Raw genomic sequence first — 15,978 nt, forward strand, 5'->3', positions numbered from 1 at the left:
AGAACTCTGTCAAGAACAACATACTCGAATCTCAAACGATTCTAACAACATCCAAAAACTAGAATGTATCTGATCGTAGAAAAACTTACGATAGAACGAAGCTCTCGCAGCAGTGATCGCTAAACTGACTTCAGAAATAATTTCCAACGGACGGATCAAGCTCGGACTGAAATCCCAAAGCTTGAAACCCAAAAGGGGCGCTTCAATGGAGTCTTCTCGGTTGGGAGGAAGATGAGGGATGCTTGTAAAGTCAATACAAGTGTAGATAATATATAAAATCCAATAATTACGTTTTAATCCCTGAAATTTCCAAAATTTGCAAAATGGACCCTGATCAAAATCAAGTCGGCTTGTGAACTCTGAAACCTCCGATTAACTCAAATAAACTCATTTAAGATAAAAATGGGGTGTTACAATTCTCCCCCACTAAGAAGAGATTTCGTCCTCGAAATCAACGAGAACCACAACTCATAAGATAGAATAAAGAACTAAAGACAGTAAGAAGAACTCACGTCATCCGAATAACTCCGAAAATTGCTGTCTCATGTCAGATTCGGTCTCCCAAGTCGCTTCCTCGATGCCGTGACGGCTCCACTGCACTTTCACCAATGGAATCAACTTGGTTCTAAGCTGTTTCTCTTTTCGATCAAGGATTTGAATCGGTCGTTCAAAGTAGATCAGAGTCTCATCTAACTCGGCTTCGTCAGGCTGAAGGATATGAGAAGTATCTGGATGATACTTTCGTAGCATAGAGACGTGAAAACGTCGTGAATACCAGATAAATATGGAGGAAGTGAAAGTCTGTAGGCAAGATCGCCTAACTTCTCGAGAATCTCATACGGACCAATGAATCTCGGAGATAACTTCCCTCTCTTACCGAATCTGACAATGCCTCTGAACGGAGAAATCTTAAGGAATGCACGGTCTCCCTGCTCGAAACTCAGAGGTCTACATCTGACATTCGCATACTTCGTCTGTCTATCTTGAGCTGACTTCATTCTGGTCTGAATGATCTTAACTTGCTCTGCCATATCTCTAAGCATATCCGGTCCCAAATCTGGTGACTCGGACAAATCATCCCAAAACAACGGAGATCGGCATTTCTTACCGTACAATGCCTCAAAAGGCGCCATACCGATACTCGCTTGGAAGCTGTAGTTGTAAGAAAACTCGACAAGAGGAAAAGAATCCTGCCAACTAGTGCCAAAGTCTAGCACTACTACTCGAAGCATATCCTCTAACGTCTGGATAGTCCGCTCTGACTGTCCATCGGTCTGAGGATGATAAGTTGTACTCAGATGCAATCGAGTACCCAGTGCCTCCTGAAGACTTTGCCAAAAGTGCGACGTGAATCTAGGGTCTCGGTCTGAAACGATCGACTTCGGCACCCCATGCAATCTCACAACATTGCTAACATACAACTGTTACGCCTTAAACGCATACAAATCTCGTGTTATGAGATTAATGTTTTTAATGCATTAACAAGTCTCATAATATTATGTTTTGATGATTACAAAACTCGGTTAATTGTTACTAACCTTTTAAAGTGAGATTTTGCAGATTAGAATTTATTGACAAATAAATTGTTGGAAGTTATTTTGAAGCTATACATGTATTTATAAAGTCTTTTATTGCTCATTGAATGGATGGAACATTGTTAATAGATATGAAAAAAAAGAGAAGAAGAAGCCAAAGTATGGAGCAGCAACTTCCGAAAATTACTGGGAATTTTCTAGGCATTTAAATACGATCTCCACCAGTCATAATAGTGATGAAGAAGTTTTACATGTGTTGTCCAAATTTGAGAGCAATCCAACGGCTAGATATGGAGTTATGATTTTTCCACAAAAATTGTGCAGTACCTATTTCTGCAGAACTTGTAGTGAAGAATGAATAATCAATTTCTGAAAATTACTGGACGTGCTTGAGACATCCAAATCAAATCTCCACCGATAAAAATCAATATCAGGATGTTTTCAAACTTATATCAAAATTTCATATCAATCCAACGGCTAGATATGAAGTTATGATTTTTCTACAAAGATTGCACAGTACTTATTTCTGCAGAACATGAAGCAAATTATGAAGATTCAACTTCAGAAATTAACTGGGATTGTTTGAGAGATTCAAATCACATCTCCACCAATCAGATTCAAATTCAGGATGTTTTACAACCTCTTTCCAAATTTAAGATCAATCCAACGGATGGATATGGCGATATGAATTATTCAACTTTGTTGCACAGAACAAGTTTGAAAACTTGATGAAGTGACTTCCGAAAATTACTGGAAATGTTTGACTCGTTATAATCAAATATTCACCGTTCATATTTCATATCCAGATGTTTTAAAGCTTCAGTTCAAATTTCAGATCAATCCAACGGTTAGATTGGAAGATATGATTTTTCCACAAAATCCGCTCAGTGCTGGGAAAAATATGGCAGCGGCGCCGAATACTTTTTTGTCTCTCCTTGACTTCTTAACACACGCTTCAAGCACTCAAATCAGATTCAAATCTTTGCCAACTATAAATAGAGGCCATCCAAGTTCATTTGGAGACATCCCAACTCATCTCTTCTCTCCTTTGCAAGCAATTTCTCACTATCAAAGTGTTTGTGTGATATATTTGAGAGTGTTTGTAAAAATAGTTTGTGAGTTGGTTGTGCTATTGTTGTAAATACTTGAGTGTGAAGTCAAGTGTTGTGCTATCGTTGTAAGCACTTGAGTGTGAAGCCAAGTGTTGTGTTGAGGCTATCCTTGGAGCCCTTAAGGCCAAGTGTTGGGTTGTATCGGCGCGGTGATCGTGTTGAGTTGTAAGGCTATCCTTAGAGCCATCAAGGCCAAGACGTTCGAAGTGCTAGTGGATCCTTGGTTAATCGACTTAACCAAGAAGGGGAGACGTAGACGATTTATCGTCGAACTTCCATAAACATCTCTTATCCCTTTTACTGCTTTATTTACATTACGCATTTATTTACCGCACTTATTATTTGATTGCTTCAGTCTTCCGCTTGCATACTTGCATAATCGCTTTAAATTGCTAAAGTTGCCAATAGAACCTAAATCCTCCCCCCCCCCAATTAGGTTCTAACAAGTGGTATCAGAGCCACCTTTTTACAAAATATTTTCAAAAAGGCTCTATGGCAAATCTAGCGAGCGACTATGCTCAAGGGTAATCAACAAATCGTCCTCATCTTTTCAATGGCATAAACTACGGATATTGGAAAAACCGAATGTCCCTATATATCCAATCCGTAGATTATGATCTTTGGAAAGTTATTGTGAAAGGTCCCTACATACCTACTAAAGAGGTTGAGGGTGTCAAAATTCCCAAGGGAATTGACGTCTTTTCCAAGGAGGACATGCGATTAATTTCTCAAAATGCTAAAGCCATGAATATTATTCATTGTTCCTTAGATATGAATGAGTACAACCGGATCTCAATGTGCTTGTAAGGACCCGATTTTACTCTATTAATTTATTTGTGTGTTAAAAATATTGATTTTTAAATATCGGTTTATAGACGATATTAAATGAATATGTTATTTATAGAGCACACAGGAGTTGAAATAACTCGAACCGGGTCCAGTTTGAACCCCGAATGAATAAAATAAGACACACATTAAACTAATACATAATATATATAACGCATAATCTTTCTCCTCCATTTGTTTTTCCACCGCCTTCGCCCGTCTGTTCTTTTCCGTTTCTTTTCAATTTCAAAATCTTCCTATCGCTTCAAATCTCCGTATCTCCTTCGTTTTTGGCCGGATTTCAAAAGTAAATATAGTTCCGGAATCCTCGCGACGAGAGCTATCTTTTGGTACCCATATTTCATATTTTTAGTGAAGTTTCCGAAAAACCCGTCGCACAGCTGCCGCCGTTCGCTGCCGCCGTCCGCCGCCGTTCGCCGCCGCCGATCGTCGCCGGAGTTTAGGGGTTGTGTTAGTTGTTTAACCCTTTAATTCCAAGCTTTGAGGTATAATGTTGAATTTAGGGTTTTGAATTTTGGGTATTTCGATTCAATTGACATCCGATAATTGATATTTGATTTATTATTGGTTGTAGGTATTATACCGGACTCGATTGGAGGTATTGACTATTTTTCAGAAATTATTGGGGCATTATTTCGAATTTCCAGATTATTTAAATTGGGATTTTTGAAGTTTAGAGCTATTTAAATCACTGTTTGGATTTCTAGATGTGCTAGAATTAATATATATAAATTTCAGAATTTTTGGGAATTTTCTGGAAAAATTTAGATTATGATATTTTTGGTATTTCGACTTTTAGAGTCGTAAATTCGATATTTGGTTATTGATAGGATGTTTTAATATTAAATATAAATTTTAGGATTTATGAGCAATTTTTCTGGAATTACAGATTCTGAAAATTTGGGATTGGAATATCCGAGAAATACTTGAGATATTTCTGTGGTAATTAAGTGTCGGTTGAGGTACGTATGAGCTGTTTATATTACGACATCTATAATGACATGTAATGATATTAAATATTTTGTAATGAGTGATAATGTGTTTTATGTGCTTACGTGGATTATATGATTGCATTCACTAATTTATAAATTTACATAGCACGTTGAGCCTTGACTCCTTTGATTACTATTGATATTGATCTCTTGAGATGTATTGAGTCATCATGGAGCGAGTGACATTATTTTAGTGCACTCCTGAGATAGTATGAGGCACGGACAGGTAGCTCCTGTCGCCCTCTGATGCTACGTACGACACTCCTGATGACAGCATGAGGCTGGACGGGTCGCTCCTGTCACCCTCCGATGCTACGTGTATGGATTAGCAGTGATGATTCGAGGTCTGCTGCGTTCCTGGCACGGGTGGCCACTGAGTTTATTGTGATACGATTATTTGGACTCCTTTTGGTATTCCTATTTCATTGATACCTGTCACGCATTACATTGCATTTCATTGCATTGTACTTGATTTTATTCATGTCAGTTATATTTGTCGTAATTTTTATAGTTCGTCGTACTGGGGTCCGACCCCTGTTTTCTTTTTATGCTGTGGTTGTTTGTGATTCCATAGCAGGTTATCCAGGGGGATTTGACGCATCTGGTGGAGCGTCATCTAGTGGTACCCAGTGAGGCGAGCGTGGAGTTGAGTTCCCAGATATATATGTATATATATCATTTTAGCGAGTTTTATATTTGCCGGGGTGATGCCCTGTGTATCTGTATAAATAGTTTTGGACTTTGTTTTGAATTGTTATTTGTATGATCGAGCCTTGCCGGCCCTGCATGTGTTTAGTCCTGGCCAGTGCGGCTATAGGTGTGTAAATTGGAGTTGTGACTCTATTTTCGAGTATATATTGTTGGTTGTGTTGTACAAGTTTTTGGGATGTCCTATTTACGAATAGGTCATGCCGAAATTTCTGTAGGCCCAAACGCAAATTTTTAACTCGTTTTCGCTGTTTACATTAATTAATCCTGGTTGTTTGATCATTAAATATTAAATCAGGACACGGGCCCTTTCATTTGGTATCAAAGCATATACTGGGATATGCTCGAATTAGAGTCTAGGACACTCGAGTTTAGACACTAACAAAATGGTTGCGTATGTGTGTGACTACTTGTTCTTACGTGACTTACTTGTGGTGCTTATTTTTGAACGTATTTGTTAGAACCAGTAGTTCTTGGCTTTAGAATTAGTTTATGAATTCTATTAGAACTCTGAATTTCTATCATAGTTTTCTATTCGTTAAGATATTTTTGCCTGTGTATTTAAATCCTTGTGTCTTGTAGAATGGCACCAGGAGGAAGAGGTAGAAAAGGGAAGGAAGTTGTCGAAGAGTCTGCAGCGATAAATGTTAGAAATCTTGATGATATTGTCAGGGGAAGACGTGGTCGACCAGCTGTTCAGCCTCCGAAAGATGTGGAATTAGAGGTGGAACAACAACCACGGGTAAATCCTGACAAAGGAAAAGCGATTCAGGCTGAGGCTGATCCAGTAACCCAATTGACTGAGAAAATGGGAGGAATACGATTAATAATTTCTCAATTTCAGGAGTTGCGTCCGCAAAAGTTCTTTGGCAATGAAGGAAGTGAGAAAGCTACTAGTTGGTTGAAAAGTCTCAACAATATGTTTAATGGATTAGAATATCCTGATGACATTCGACTGAAGTTAGTTCCTTTTCAGCTGAAAGACCGAGCGCAACTGTGGTGGGAAACGACAGCAGAAACACTTTCTGATTCTGGTGAAAAGATCACATGGGAAGTATTTTGTAAGCAGTTTGCACAAGAATATGCACCACCATCTTATTATTCTGCTAAAGAAGATGAATTTAATCTGTTGGTGCAAGGCAATAAATCTGTTGCTGAATATGCTTCTCAGTTCTCTGCTCTTCTGCCTTATGTCCCACATGTTGCAAAGAATGATCGGTCAAAGCTTTCACATTTTCTGAAAGGGCTTACACGAACGATCCATACTTTGGTGACTACTGGAACTCCATCTACTTATATGAAAGCAGTAGAAAAGGCCAAGAAAATTGAAGCAAGTCTACTAAGGAGTGAACCACAATCAATCCCAGCATCTGTTCCTCAAGGAGCTGGAAGCAGTTCACAGACACCAATGGGTTTACCTTCATATCAGCCTATTCAATCTTCTCAGCAAGCGAAAAGGCCTTGGTTTAAAGCTAGAGGGAAGCCATTTAAAAAGAAACCACAGTCTAGTTCCTCCAGTTCCAGTGGTAGTCGTGGTGGAAGTTCAGTTGGATCATCTGGGAGAGTGTACTGTGACAGATGTGGTGGTAATCATTTGAGTGCACATTGTACAGGATTTCCAGGAACTTGTTATACTTGTGGGCAGGCTGGACATTCGTCTCGAGTATGTCCAAATGCTGGAAGACAGCAATTTCAGCCACAACAGTTTGGCCAGTTTCCTGGACGACCATCATTCAGACCATATGCTCCTGTACCACAGTTTGTTCCTACACAGCCTTATATTCCAGGACAGTCCACTCAGCAGCCTAGGTATCCATCTCCTCAGAGTCAGCAGCGTTTTCCAGGTCCACAGCAGGTTCAAGTCCATGCTCTGACTCAGGATCAGGCACAAGATGCACCTGGGGGAGTTATTGCAGGTATTTGTTATATTTTTGAGTATCCTGCACGTATCTTGATAGACACAGGAGCATCTCATTCATTTTTATCTGTTACATTTGCTGATGAGCATGAGATTGCTTTTACTCCGTTATTGGATACTGTGTCTGTTGCTACTCCTGCTGGTGTTTTCTTGATGTCTAATGAGATAGTGTTGAATTGTGTGATTAGATTTGAGGATAAGATCATGATAACTAATTTAATCAAACTAGCTATGTCTGATTTTGACTGTATCTTGGGTATGGATACACTGATGAATTATAGAGCTACGGTTGATTGTTTTCATGGCATTGTGAGATTTAGACCGTATTATGGCAATAAGTGGAATTTTTATGGTAGTGATTCACAATCTCGCATTCCATTAGTATCGGCAATGGAAATGTTTAGATTATTGTCGATAGGAAATGAAGGAGTTATGATTTATGCTCTAGATGCGACGAAGGAAGAGAAAGTGAAAGTTTCAGATATCCCTGTAGTTAAGGATTTTACTGATGTATTTCCTGATGAGATTCCGGGTTTTCCGCCTCAAAGGGAAATAGATCTTAGCATTGAATTAATGCCAGGGACAAGTCCTATTTTTCGAGCTCCATATCGATTAGCTCCAGCAGAATTGAAAGAACTCAAGACGCAATTGCAAGATTTGCTGGAAAAAGGTTATATTAGACCAAGTGTATCACCTTGGGGTGCTCCAGTCTTGTTTGTGAAGAAGAAAGACGGAACGATGAGAATGTGCATCGATTATCGACAATTGAATCAGGCTACTGTGAAGAATAAGTATCCTTTGCCACGAATTGATGACTTGTTTGATCAGTTGCAGGGTACATCTGTATATTCTAAAATTGATCTTCGTTCCGGATATCATCAACTTCGAGTTCGAGAGGAAGATGTTTCCAAGACAGCATTTCGAACGCGTTACGGACATTATGAATTCTTAGTTGTGCCTTTCGGGTTGACTAATGCTCCAGCAGTTTTTATGGATTTAATGAATCGTGTGTTTCGGGAATTCATAGATCGATTTGTTATCGTTTTCATTGATGACATTTTGATTTATTCTAAGTCAAGGAAGGATCATAAAGAACATTTGACGTTAGTACTTCAGAAACTCAGAACATCACAATTATATGCTAAGTTTTCGAAGTGTGAATTTTGGCTGGACAGAGTATTATTTCTAGGACATGTGATATCAGCACAAGGAGTATCTGTCGATCCTAGTAAAATTGAAGCTGTTCTTAATTGGTCTCGACCAACCAATGTCTCTGAGATTCGTAGTTTTTTGGGTTTGGCTGGATATTATAGGCGTTTCATCAAGGGATTTTCTGAAATAGCTAGGCCTATGACTATATTAATGCAAAAAGATCGACGTTTTGTGTGGACTGGGGAATGTGAAGCTAGTTTTCAGACTTTGAAAGAGAAATTGACTACGGCTCCAGTACTAGCATTACCTTCAGGCTCAGGTGGGTTTGTTATCTGTACAGATGCTTCTTTGAATGGACTGGGTTGTGTTTTGATGCAAAATGGACGCGTGATTGCGTATGCATCTCGTCAATTGAAATCACATGAGACTCGTTATCCAGTTCATGATTTAGAATTGGCTGCCATTGTGCATGCATTGAAAATATGGCGTCATTATCTGTACGGTGAGCAGTTTGTGATTTATTCTGATCATAAGAGTCTGAAATATTTATTCACACAGTCTGATTTGAATATGAGACAACGTCGATGGTTGGAACTGCTTAAGGATTTTGACTGTGATATTCAATACCAGCCAGGAAACGTGAATCAAGTTGCAGATGCTTTGAGCAGAAAAGTTCATACTAAGATGTTGGCATCTTTAACTATTTCTAAAGTTCATGAGCATTTGAGAACTTCAGGATGGACTTATCGAGCTAAAGGTAATCATTTCATAGTTTCATCTATACAAGTTGAACCACGAATAATTTCGAAAATCAAAGAAGCACAAAAGACTGATCCATATATTCATCATTTGAAAGAATTAACTCCAGCTGGTCAGTCAGGGAAATTTCTTGTTGCTTCTGATGGATGTTTGCGTTATAATGGTAGACTTGTGGTTCCGAATTTGATAGATTTGAAAGACAATATACTACGAGAAGCTCATTGTAGTCGACATAGTGTACATCCTGGAATTAGAAAGATGTATCATATCTTGAAAGCCCATTACTGGTGGGAAGGTATGAAGAATGATATTTCTGATTTTGTGGCTAAGTGTTTGACGTGTCAACAAGTTAAGGCTGAAAGAATGAGACCAGGTGGTATGTTACTTAGTCTTGAAGTACCACAGTGGAATTGGGAACACATTACTATGGATTTCGTGACACACCTACCTCGATCTAATCGTGGTTGTGATGCCATTTGGGTTATTGTGGATAGATTGTCTAAATCTGCCCATTTTATTCCATATGATCGTACGTGGACATATACGAAAATGGCGAAAATGTACATTGATCAGATAGTGCGATTGCATGGTGTGCCAGTTACTATAGTATCAGACCGTGATCCCAGATTTACTTCTAAGTTTTGGTCTAGTTTGCAATCATCTTTAGGTTCTAAATTGGCCGTGAGTACTGCCTATCATCCACAGACAGATGGTCAATCTGAAAGAACTATTCAGACACTTGAAGATTTATTACGAGCTGTTGTGATGGATTTTAGTGGCGGTTGGCAAGAATCTTTAGCTTTGGTGGAATTCTCTTACAATAATAGTTATCATGTATCTATCGGGATGGCACCATTTGAAGCCTTGTATGGCAGAAAATGTAGATCTCCGATATGTTGGGAAGAAGTAGGAGAACGACAGTTGTCAGGACCAGAGTTTATTCAAGAGATGAAAGAAAAAGTTGACCTGATCAGGAAAAGAATGAAAGCAGCCCAGGATCGTCAAGCCAGCTATGCTAATAACAGACGTAGACCTTTAGAATTTCAGGTTGGCGATTTTGTTTTCTTGAAAGTATCACCATTTCGTGGTACTATGAGATTTGGGCGTAAAGGGAAATTAGCTCCTCGTTATATCGGTCCATACGAGATTGTTGAGAAAATTGGTATTTTAGCGTATCGTTTGAACTTGCCGCAGAGTTTGTCTGCGATACATGATGTATTTCACGTATCTATGCTGCGGAAGTATGAACCAGATCCTTCTCATATCTTGAGGGCTGATGATGTGGAGTTGGATAGTTCCCTTAGCTATGTTGAGTATCCAGTGCAGATTCTTGATCGTAAAGAAAAGCAACTGAGGAACAAGACGATTCCTTTGGTTATGGTAGAATGGAGTAGACATGGAAGAGAAGAAGCTACATGGGAATTGGAGTCTCGAATGCGTCAAGAATGGCCTCATTTGTTTGACAATGTTATGAATTATGCCTTGTACTCTGATTTCCCTATGTACTATCAGTGGTAAATGTTTAACCACTTTGTATATAAGTTTGATGTGTGTTTAATTTCGAGGACGAAATCTTCTTTTTAGAGGGGGAGAAATGTAAGGACCCGATTTTACTCTATTAATTTATTTGTGTGTTAAAAATATTGATTTTTAAATATCGGTTTATAGACGATATTAAATGAATATGTTATTTATAGAGCACACAGGAGTTGAAATAACTCGAACCGGGTCCAGTTTGAACCCCGAATGAATAAAATAAGACACACATTAAACTAATACATAATATATATAACGCATAATCTTTCTCCTCCATTTGTTTTTCCACCGCCTTCGCCCGTCTGTTCTTTTCCGTTTCTTTTCAATTTCAAAATCTTCCTATCGCTTCAAATCTCCGTATCTCCTTCGTTTTTGGCCGGATTTCAAAAGTAAATATAGTTCCGGAATCCTCGCGACGAGAGCTATCTTTTGGTACCCATATTTCATATTTTTAGTGAAGTTTCCGAAAAACCCGTCGCACAGCTGCCGCCGTTCGCTGCCGCCGTCCGCCGCCGTTCGCCGCCGCCGATCGTCGCCGGAGTTTAGGGGTTGTGTTAGTTGTTTAACCCTTTAATTCCAAGCTTTGAGGTATAATGTTGAATTTAGGGTTTTGAATTTTGGGTATTTCGATTCAATTGACATCCGATAATTGATATTTGATTTATTATTGGTTGTAGGTATTATACCGGACTCGATTGGAGGTATTGACTATTTTTCAGAAATTATTGGGGCATTATTTCGAATTTCCAGATTATTTAAATTGGGATTTTTGAAGTTTAGAGCTATTTAAATCACTGTTTGGATTTCTAGATGTGCTAGAATTAATATATATAAATTTCAGAATTTTTGGGAATTTTCTGGAAAAATTTAGATTATGATATTTTTGGTATTTCGACTTTTAGAGTCGTAAATTCGATATTTGGTTATTGATAGGATGTTTTAATATTAAATATAAATTTTAGGATTTATGAGCAATTTTTCTGGAATTACAGATTCTGAAAATTTGGGATTGGAATATCCGAGAAATACTTGAGATATTTCTGTGGTAATTAAGTGTCGGTTGAGGTACGTATGAGCTGTTTATATTACGACATCTATAATGACATGTAATGATATTAAATATTTTGTAATGAGTGATAATGTGTTTTATGTGCTTACGTGGATTATATGATTGCATTCACTAATTTATAAATTTACATAGCACGTTGAGCCTTGACTCCTTTGATTACTATTGATATTGATCTCTTGAGATGTATTGAGTCATCATGGAGCGAGTGACATTATTTTAGTGCACTCCTGAGATAGTATGAGGCACGGACAGGTAGCTCCTGTCGCCCTCTGATGCTACGTACGACACTCCTGATGACAGCATGAGGCTGGACGGGTCGCTCCTGTCACCCTCCGATGCTACGTGTATGGATTAGCAGTGATGATTCGAGGTCTGCTGCGTTCCTGGCACGGGTGGCCACTGAGTTTATTGTGATACGATTATTTGGACTCCTTTTGGTATTCCTATTTCATTGATACCTGTCACGCATTACATTGCATTTCATTGCATTGTACTTGATTTTATTCATGTCAGTTATATTTGTCGTAATTTTTATAGTTCGTCGTACTGGGGTCCGACCCCTGTTTTCTTTTTATGCTGTGGTTGTTTGTGATTCCATAGCAGGTTATCCAGGGGGATTTGACGCATCTGGTGGAGCGTCATCTAGTGGTACCCAGTGAGGCGAGCGTGGAGTTGAGTTCCCAGATATATATGTATATATATCATTTTAGCGAGTTTTATATTTGCCGGGGTGATGCCCTGTGTATCTGTATAAATAGTTTTGGACTTTGTTTTGAATTGTTATTTGTATGATCGAGCCTTGCCGGCCCTGCATGTGTTTAGTCCTGGCCAGTGCGGCTATAGGTGTGTAAATTGGAGTTGTGACTCTATTTTCGAGTATATATTGTTGGTTGTGTTGTACAAGTTTTTGGGATGTCCTATTTACGAATAGGTCATGCCGAAATTTCTGTAGGCCCAAACGCAAATTTTTAACTCGTTTTCGCTGTTTACATTAATTAATCCTGGTTGTTTGATCATTAAATATTAAATCAGGACACGGGCCCTTTCAGTGCTCATCCGCTAAAGAGATATGGGACAAGTTGGAGATATGCCATGAAGGGACTAATCAAGTCAAAGAGACGAAGATCGATCTACTCCAACTCAAATATGAAACATTCGAGATGGAATCAAACGAAGATGTAGATACTATGTTCCGAAGGCTTACTCAAATTATCAATGAGCTAGCCCAACTCGGGGAACAATATCCAACCAAACAAGTATGGAGGAGAGCTCTACGCACCTTACCCAAGGAGTGGGATGCCAAGAGGACGGCCATCATCGAGTCAAACAAAGGCGACACCGCATCCTACGATCTTGATCAACTACATGGGACTCTAAAAATCCATGAGCTGGAATTATCAACAAGGAAGGAATTAAAGAAAGAAAATACCAAGGCAAAGGGGATTGCTCTATCTAGCCAATCCAAAGAAGATGATGATGATGATGATATGGCGCTCTTCGCAAGAAAGTTCAAACGATTCATGCGAGGAAACAAATTCCAAAAGAAGCCGGATAAGGAAGTTACTTGCTACAACTGTCAACAACAAGGCCACTATGCAAATGAGTGTTCTCTTAAGAAGAAAGTTGACAAGGGAAAGAAGAAAGCACTTCTAGCCACTTGGAGCGATAGCGACGATGACGAGGAGGAAGCCAACATCTGCCTCATGGCTAAAAGTGATGACATCGTCTCCGACGACGATGATGAGGTACCTTCCTATGACGAACTACTACATTCATATAAACAAATGTTTGATATGGCTAAGTCACTTAGAAAGGAAAATAAAAACCTTAAAAATGAATTAGAAACTAAGGAGCATGAAAACCTAAGATTAAAGGATGACATAGCTCACTTAGAGAAATCTTTTGATAAATTCAATGTAAGTAGTAATAACTTGAATAATTTACTAAGTATGCAAAAATGTAGTTTTGATAAGGGTGGAATAGGGTATAGAAAGAAATCTATAGATTTCACTAGTCTAATTGCTAAAGCAAAAATGAGATCACCCTCTGCATGTTCTTACTGTTGTAAAATAGGACATGCTAGACATAAGTGTAGATCTTTAAAATATCAATATGATAAAAAGAGCTATATGAAATGGAGGCCTAAGAGTACTTAACAACTCATCAGTTGGCATTATGAGATCATGATCTAAGGGAGTTCAATATAGACCGGCTTAAAAATGCCTTGACTTGCGGCTGGTCTCCCTGTTAAACGTTGCTCTGTCCAAGGAAATAGGTTTTTAAAGTGGCCATATGCCCTACCTACTACTGGGAGCACTCTTAGAAAGTGGCGATGATGTTGCTATGAGAGACTGAACTTTTAGAAGTCTATTTTGTATCTCTCTTTTCTAACATTGTGGACCCAAAAGAACTAAAGGGTACCAAAACAATTCTTTTCAGGGAACTAGGAAAATTGTTCTCTCTAGCATATGGTATCTAGACAGTGGATGTTCTAGACATATGACGGGGAACAAGGATCTACTCCAATCAGTCAAACCTAAGGAGAAGGGAACAGTCACCTTTGGAGACAACAGCAAAGGAGTCATTGAAGGCATCGGCTCAATAGGTATATCTAATTCTTGCCTAATTGATGATGTACTCCTAGTGAAAGGGCTTAAGCATAATCTACTAAGCATAAGTCAATTGTGCGATAGAGGTTATGAAGTCAAATTCACTCCCCAACACTGCACTATATCACTCACGACTGACAAATCAATAAAATTCAAAGGATATAGAAGTGAAAATGTATACAAGGTTTCTTTAAATAATTTATCTTTATCAAATATTAAAAGTCTTGTATCTTTGAATGTTGATGACAACATTCTTTGGCATAGACGACTAGGTCATGTTGGTCCTAGTACCATAGAAAAACTTTTTAAACTTGATTTAGTTGTTGGTATGCCAAAACTTAATTTAAAATTAGATTCTATTTGTGATGCATGTCAACTTGGCAAACATACAAGGAAATCTTTTAAAAGCAAAAATTTTATATCAACTTCTATGCCCCTTGAACTTCTTCACCTAGATCTATGTGGTCCCTCGAGGAACGCTAGCCTAGGAGGGAAGCTTTATGCATTTGTCATTGTGGATGATTTCTCACGATTCACGTGGACATTGTTTTTAGCCCACAAAAATGATGCCTTTTATTATTTTAAAACTTTTGTGAAACGTGTTGAGAATGAGAAAAATCTTTCAATAAAGCAGATCCGTAGTGACCACGGAACTGAATTTCAAAATGAGAGTTTTACAAATTTTTTTGAAGAGAAAGACATCGGTCACAATTTTTCTTGTCCTAGGACTCCTCAACAAAACGGGTCATTGAGAGGAAAAATAGGAAACTTGTAGAGATTGCAAGGACCATGATATGTGAGCATTCTCTACCAAAATATTTTTGGGCTGAAGCAATGAACACTGCCTGTTACATCATCAATCATGTATCAATAAGGTCAATTCTCAAGAAAACTTCATATGAATTATGGAGAGGCAGAAAGCCTAACATTTCATACTTTCGAGCCTTCGGATCAAAATGCTACATACACAATAATGGTAAGGACAACCTTGGCAAATTTTATGCCAAATCCGACAAAGGTATCTTTCTCGGATAATCTACCTCAAGTAAGGCCTTTAGAGTTTTTAATAAACGCACTTTACTTGTTGAAGAATCTATGCATGTTATTTTTGATGAATCTATGTCTACTATTGTTCGCACTAACATTGATGATGTAGAATTACTCGAAGAAGAGTTGGCTTCCTCAAGCCTAAATGATATAGATGTTTCCGTTGAGGAAACACCACTTTCGAAGGATTGGACGCTTCACAAAGATCACCCAATGGATCTTATCATCGGAAGTCCTTCGAAGGGAGTAGCCACTCGTTCTTCTCTTAATAATATTTGCAATCATCTTGCTTTTGTTTCGCATGTTGAACCTAAGTGTATTGATGATGCTTTATTAGATGATTCTTGGATTATTGCTATGCAAGATGAGTTGAATGAGTTTAAACACAATAATGTTTGGAATCTTGTTCCTAGGCCGCACGATAGATCTATCATAGGAACTAAATGGGTGTTTAGGAATAAACTTGACGAGCATGGTACTATCACTAGAAATAAAGCTAGGCTTGTAGCGAAAGGATATAGTCAAGAAGAAGGCATAGATTATGATGAAACTTATGCGCCTGTTGCTAGACTAGAATCCATTCGCATGCTACTTGCTTTTGCTTGCTCTAGAAATTTTAATTTATTTCAAATGGATGTCAAGATGGCTTTCTTGAATGGTGAACTAAAAGAGGAGGTTTACATTGAACAACCTGA

General features: G+C 38.4%; 1 protein-coding gene across 1 annotated transcript; it reads left to right on the forward strand.

Moving 5' to 3' along the window:
* The first annotated feature begins 3,487 nt into the window (after window positions 1–3,487).
* Window positions 3,488–12,435, forward strand: LOC140864413 (uncharacterized). Its single transcript, XM_073268585.1, has 9 exons — window positions 3,488–3,978; window positions 4,068–4,091; window positions 4,383–4,455; window positions 5,060–5,130; window positions 5,776–7,109; window positions 11,042–11,106; window positions 11,236–11,259; window positions 11,551–11,623; window positions 12,228–12,435. Exons 5-8 carry the CDS (start codon window positions 5,777–5,779, stop codon window positions 11,605–11,607), a joined length of 1,479 nt encoding a protein of 492 aa, XP_073124686.1. The 5' UTR covers window positions 3,488–3,978; window positions 4,068–4,091; window positions 4,383–4,455; window positions 5,060–5,130; window position 5,776; the 3' UTR covers window positions 11,608–11,623; window positions 12,228–12,435.
* The last annotated feature ends 3,543 nt before the right edge of the window (window positions 12,436–15,978 follow it).

This window comes from Henckelia pumila, chromosome 4, assembly GCF_033568475.1.
Source record: "Henckelia pumila isolate YLH828 chromosome 4, ASM3356847v2, whole genome shotgun sequence".
Classification (NCBI taxonomy): Eukaryota; Viridiplantae; Streptophyta; class Magnoliopsida; order Lamiales; family Gesneriaceae; genus Henckelia; species Henckelia pumila.

What these genes read in the sequence shown, in the direction of transcription:
- LOC140864413 (XM_073268585.1), top strand. Translation starts at nt 5,777, where the DNA reads ATGGCACCAGGAGGAAGAGGTAGAAAAGGGAAGGAAGTTGTCGAAGAG. An exon ending in ACCTGGGGGAGTTATTGCAG is followed by an intron (nt 7,110 to 11,041) that starts GTATTTGTTATA and finishes CCCGTCGCACAG; the next exon opens with CTGCCGCCGTTCGCTGCCGC. An exon ending in ATCGTCGCCGGAGTTTAGGG is followed by an intron (nt 11,107 to 11,235) that starts GTTGTGTTAGTT and finishes TATTGGTTGTAG; the next exon opens with GTATTATACCGGACTCGATT.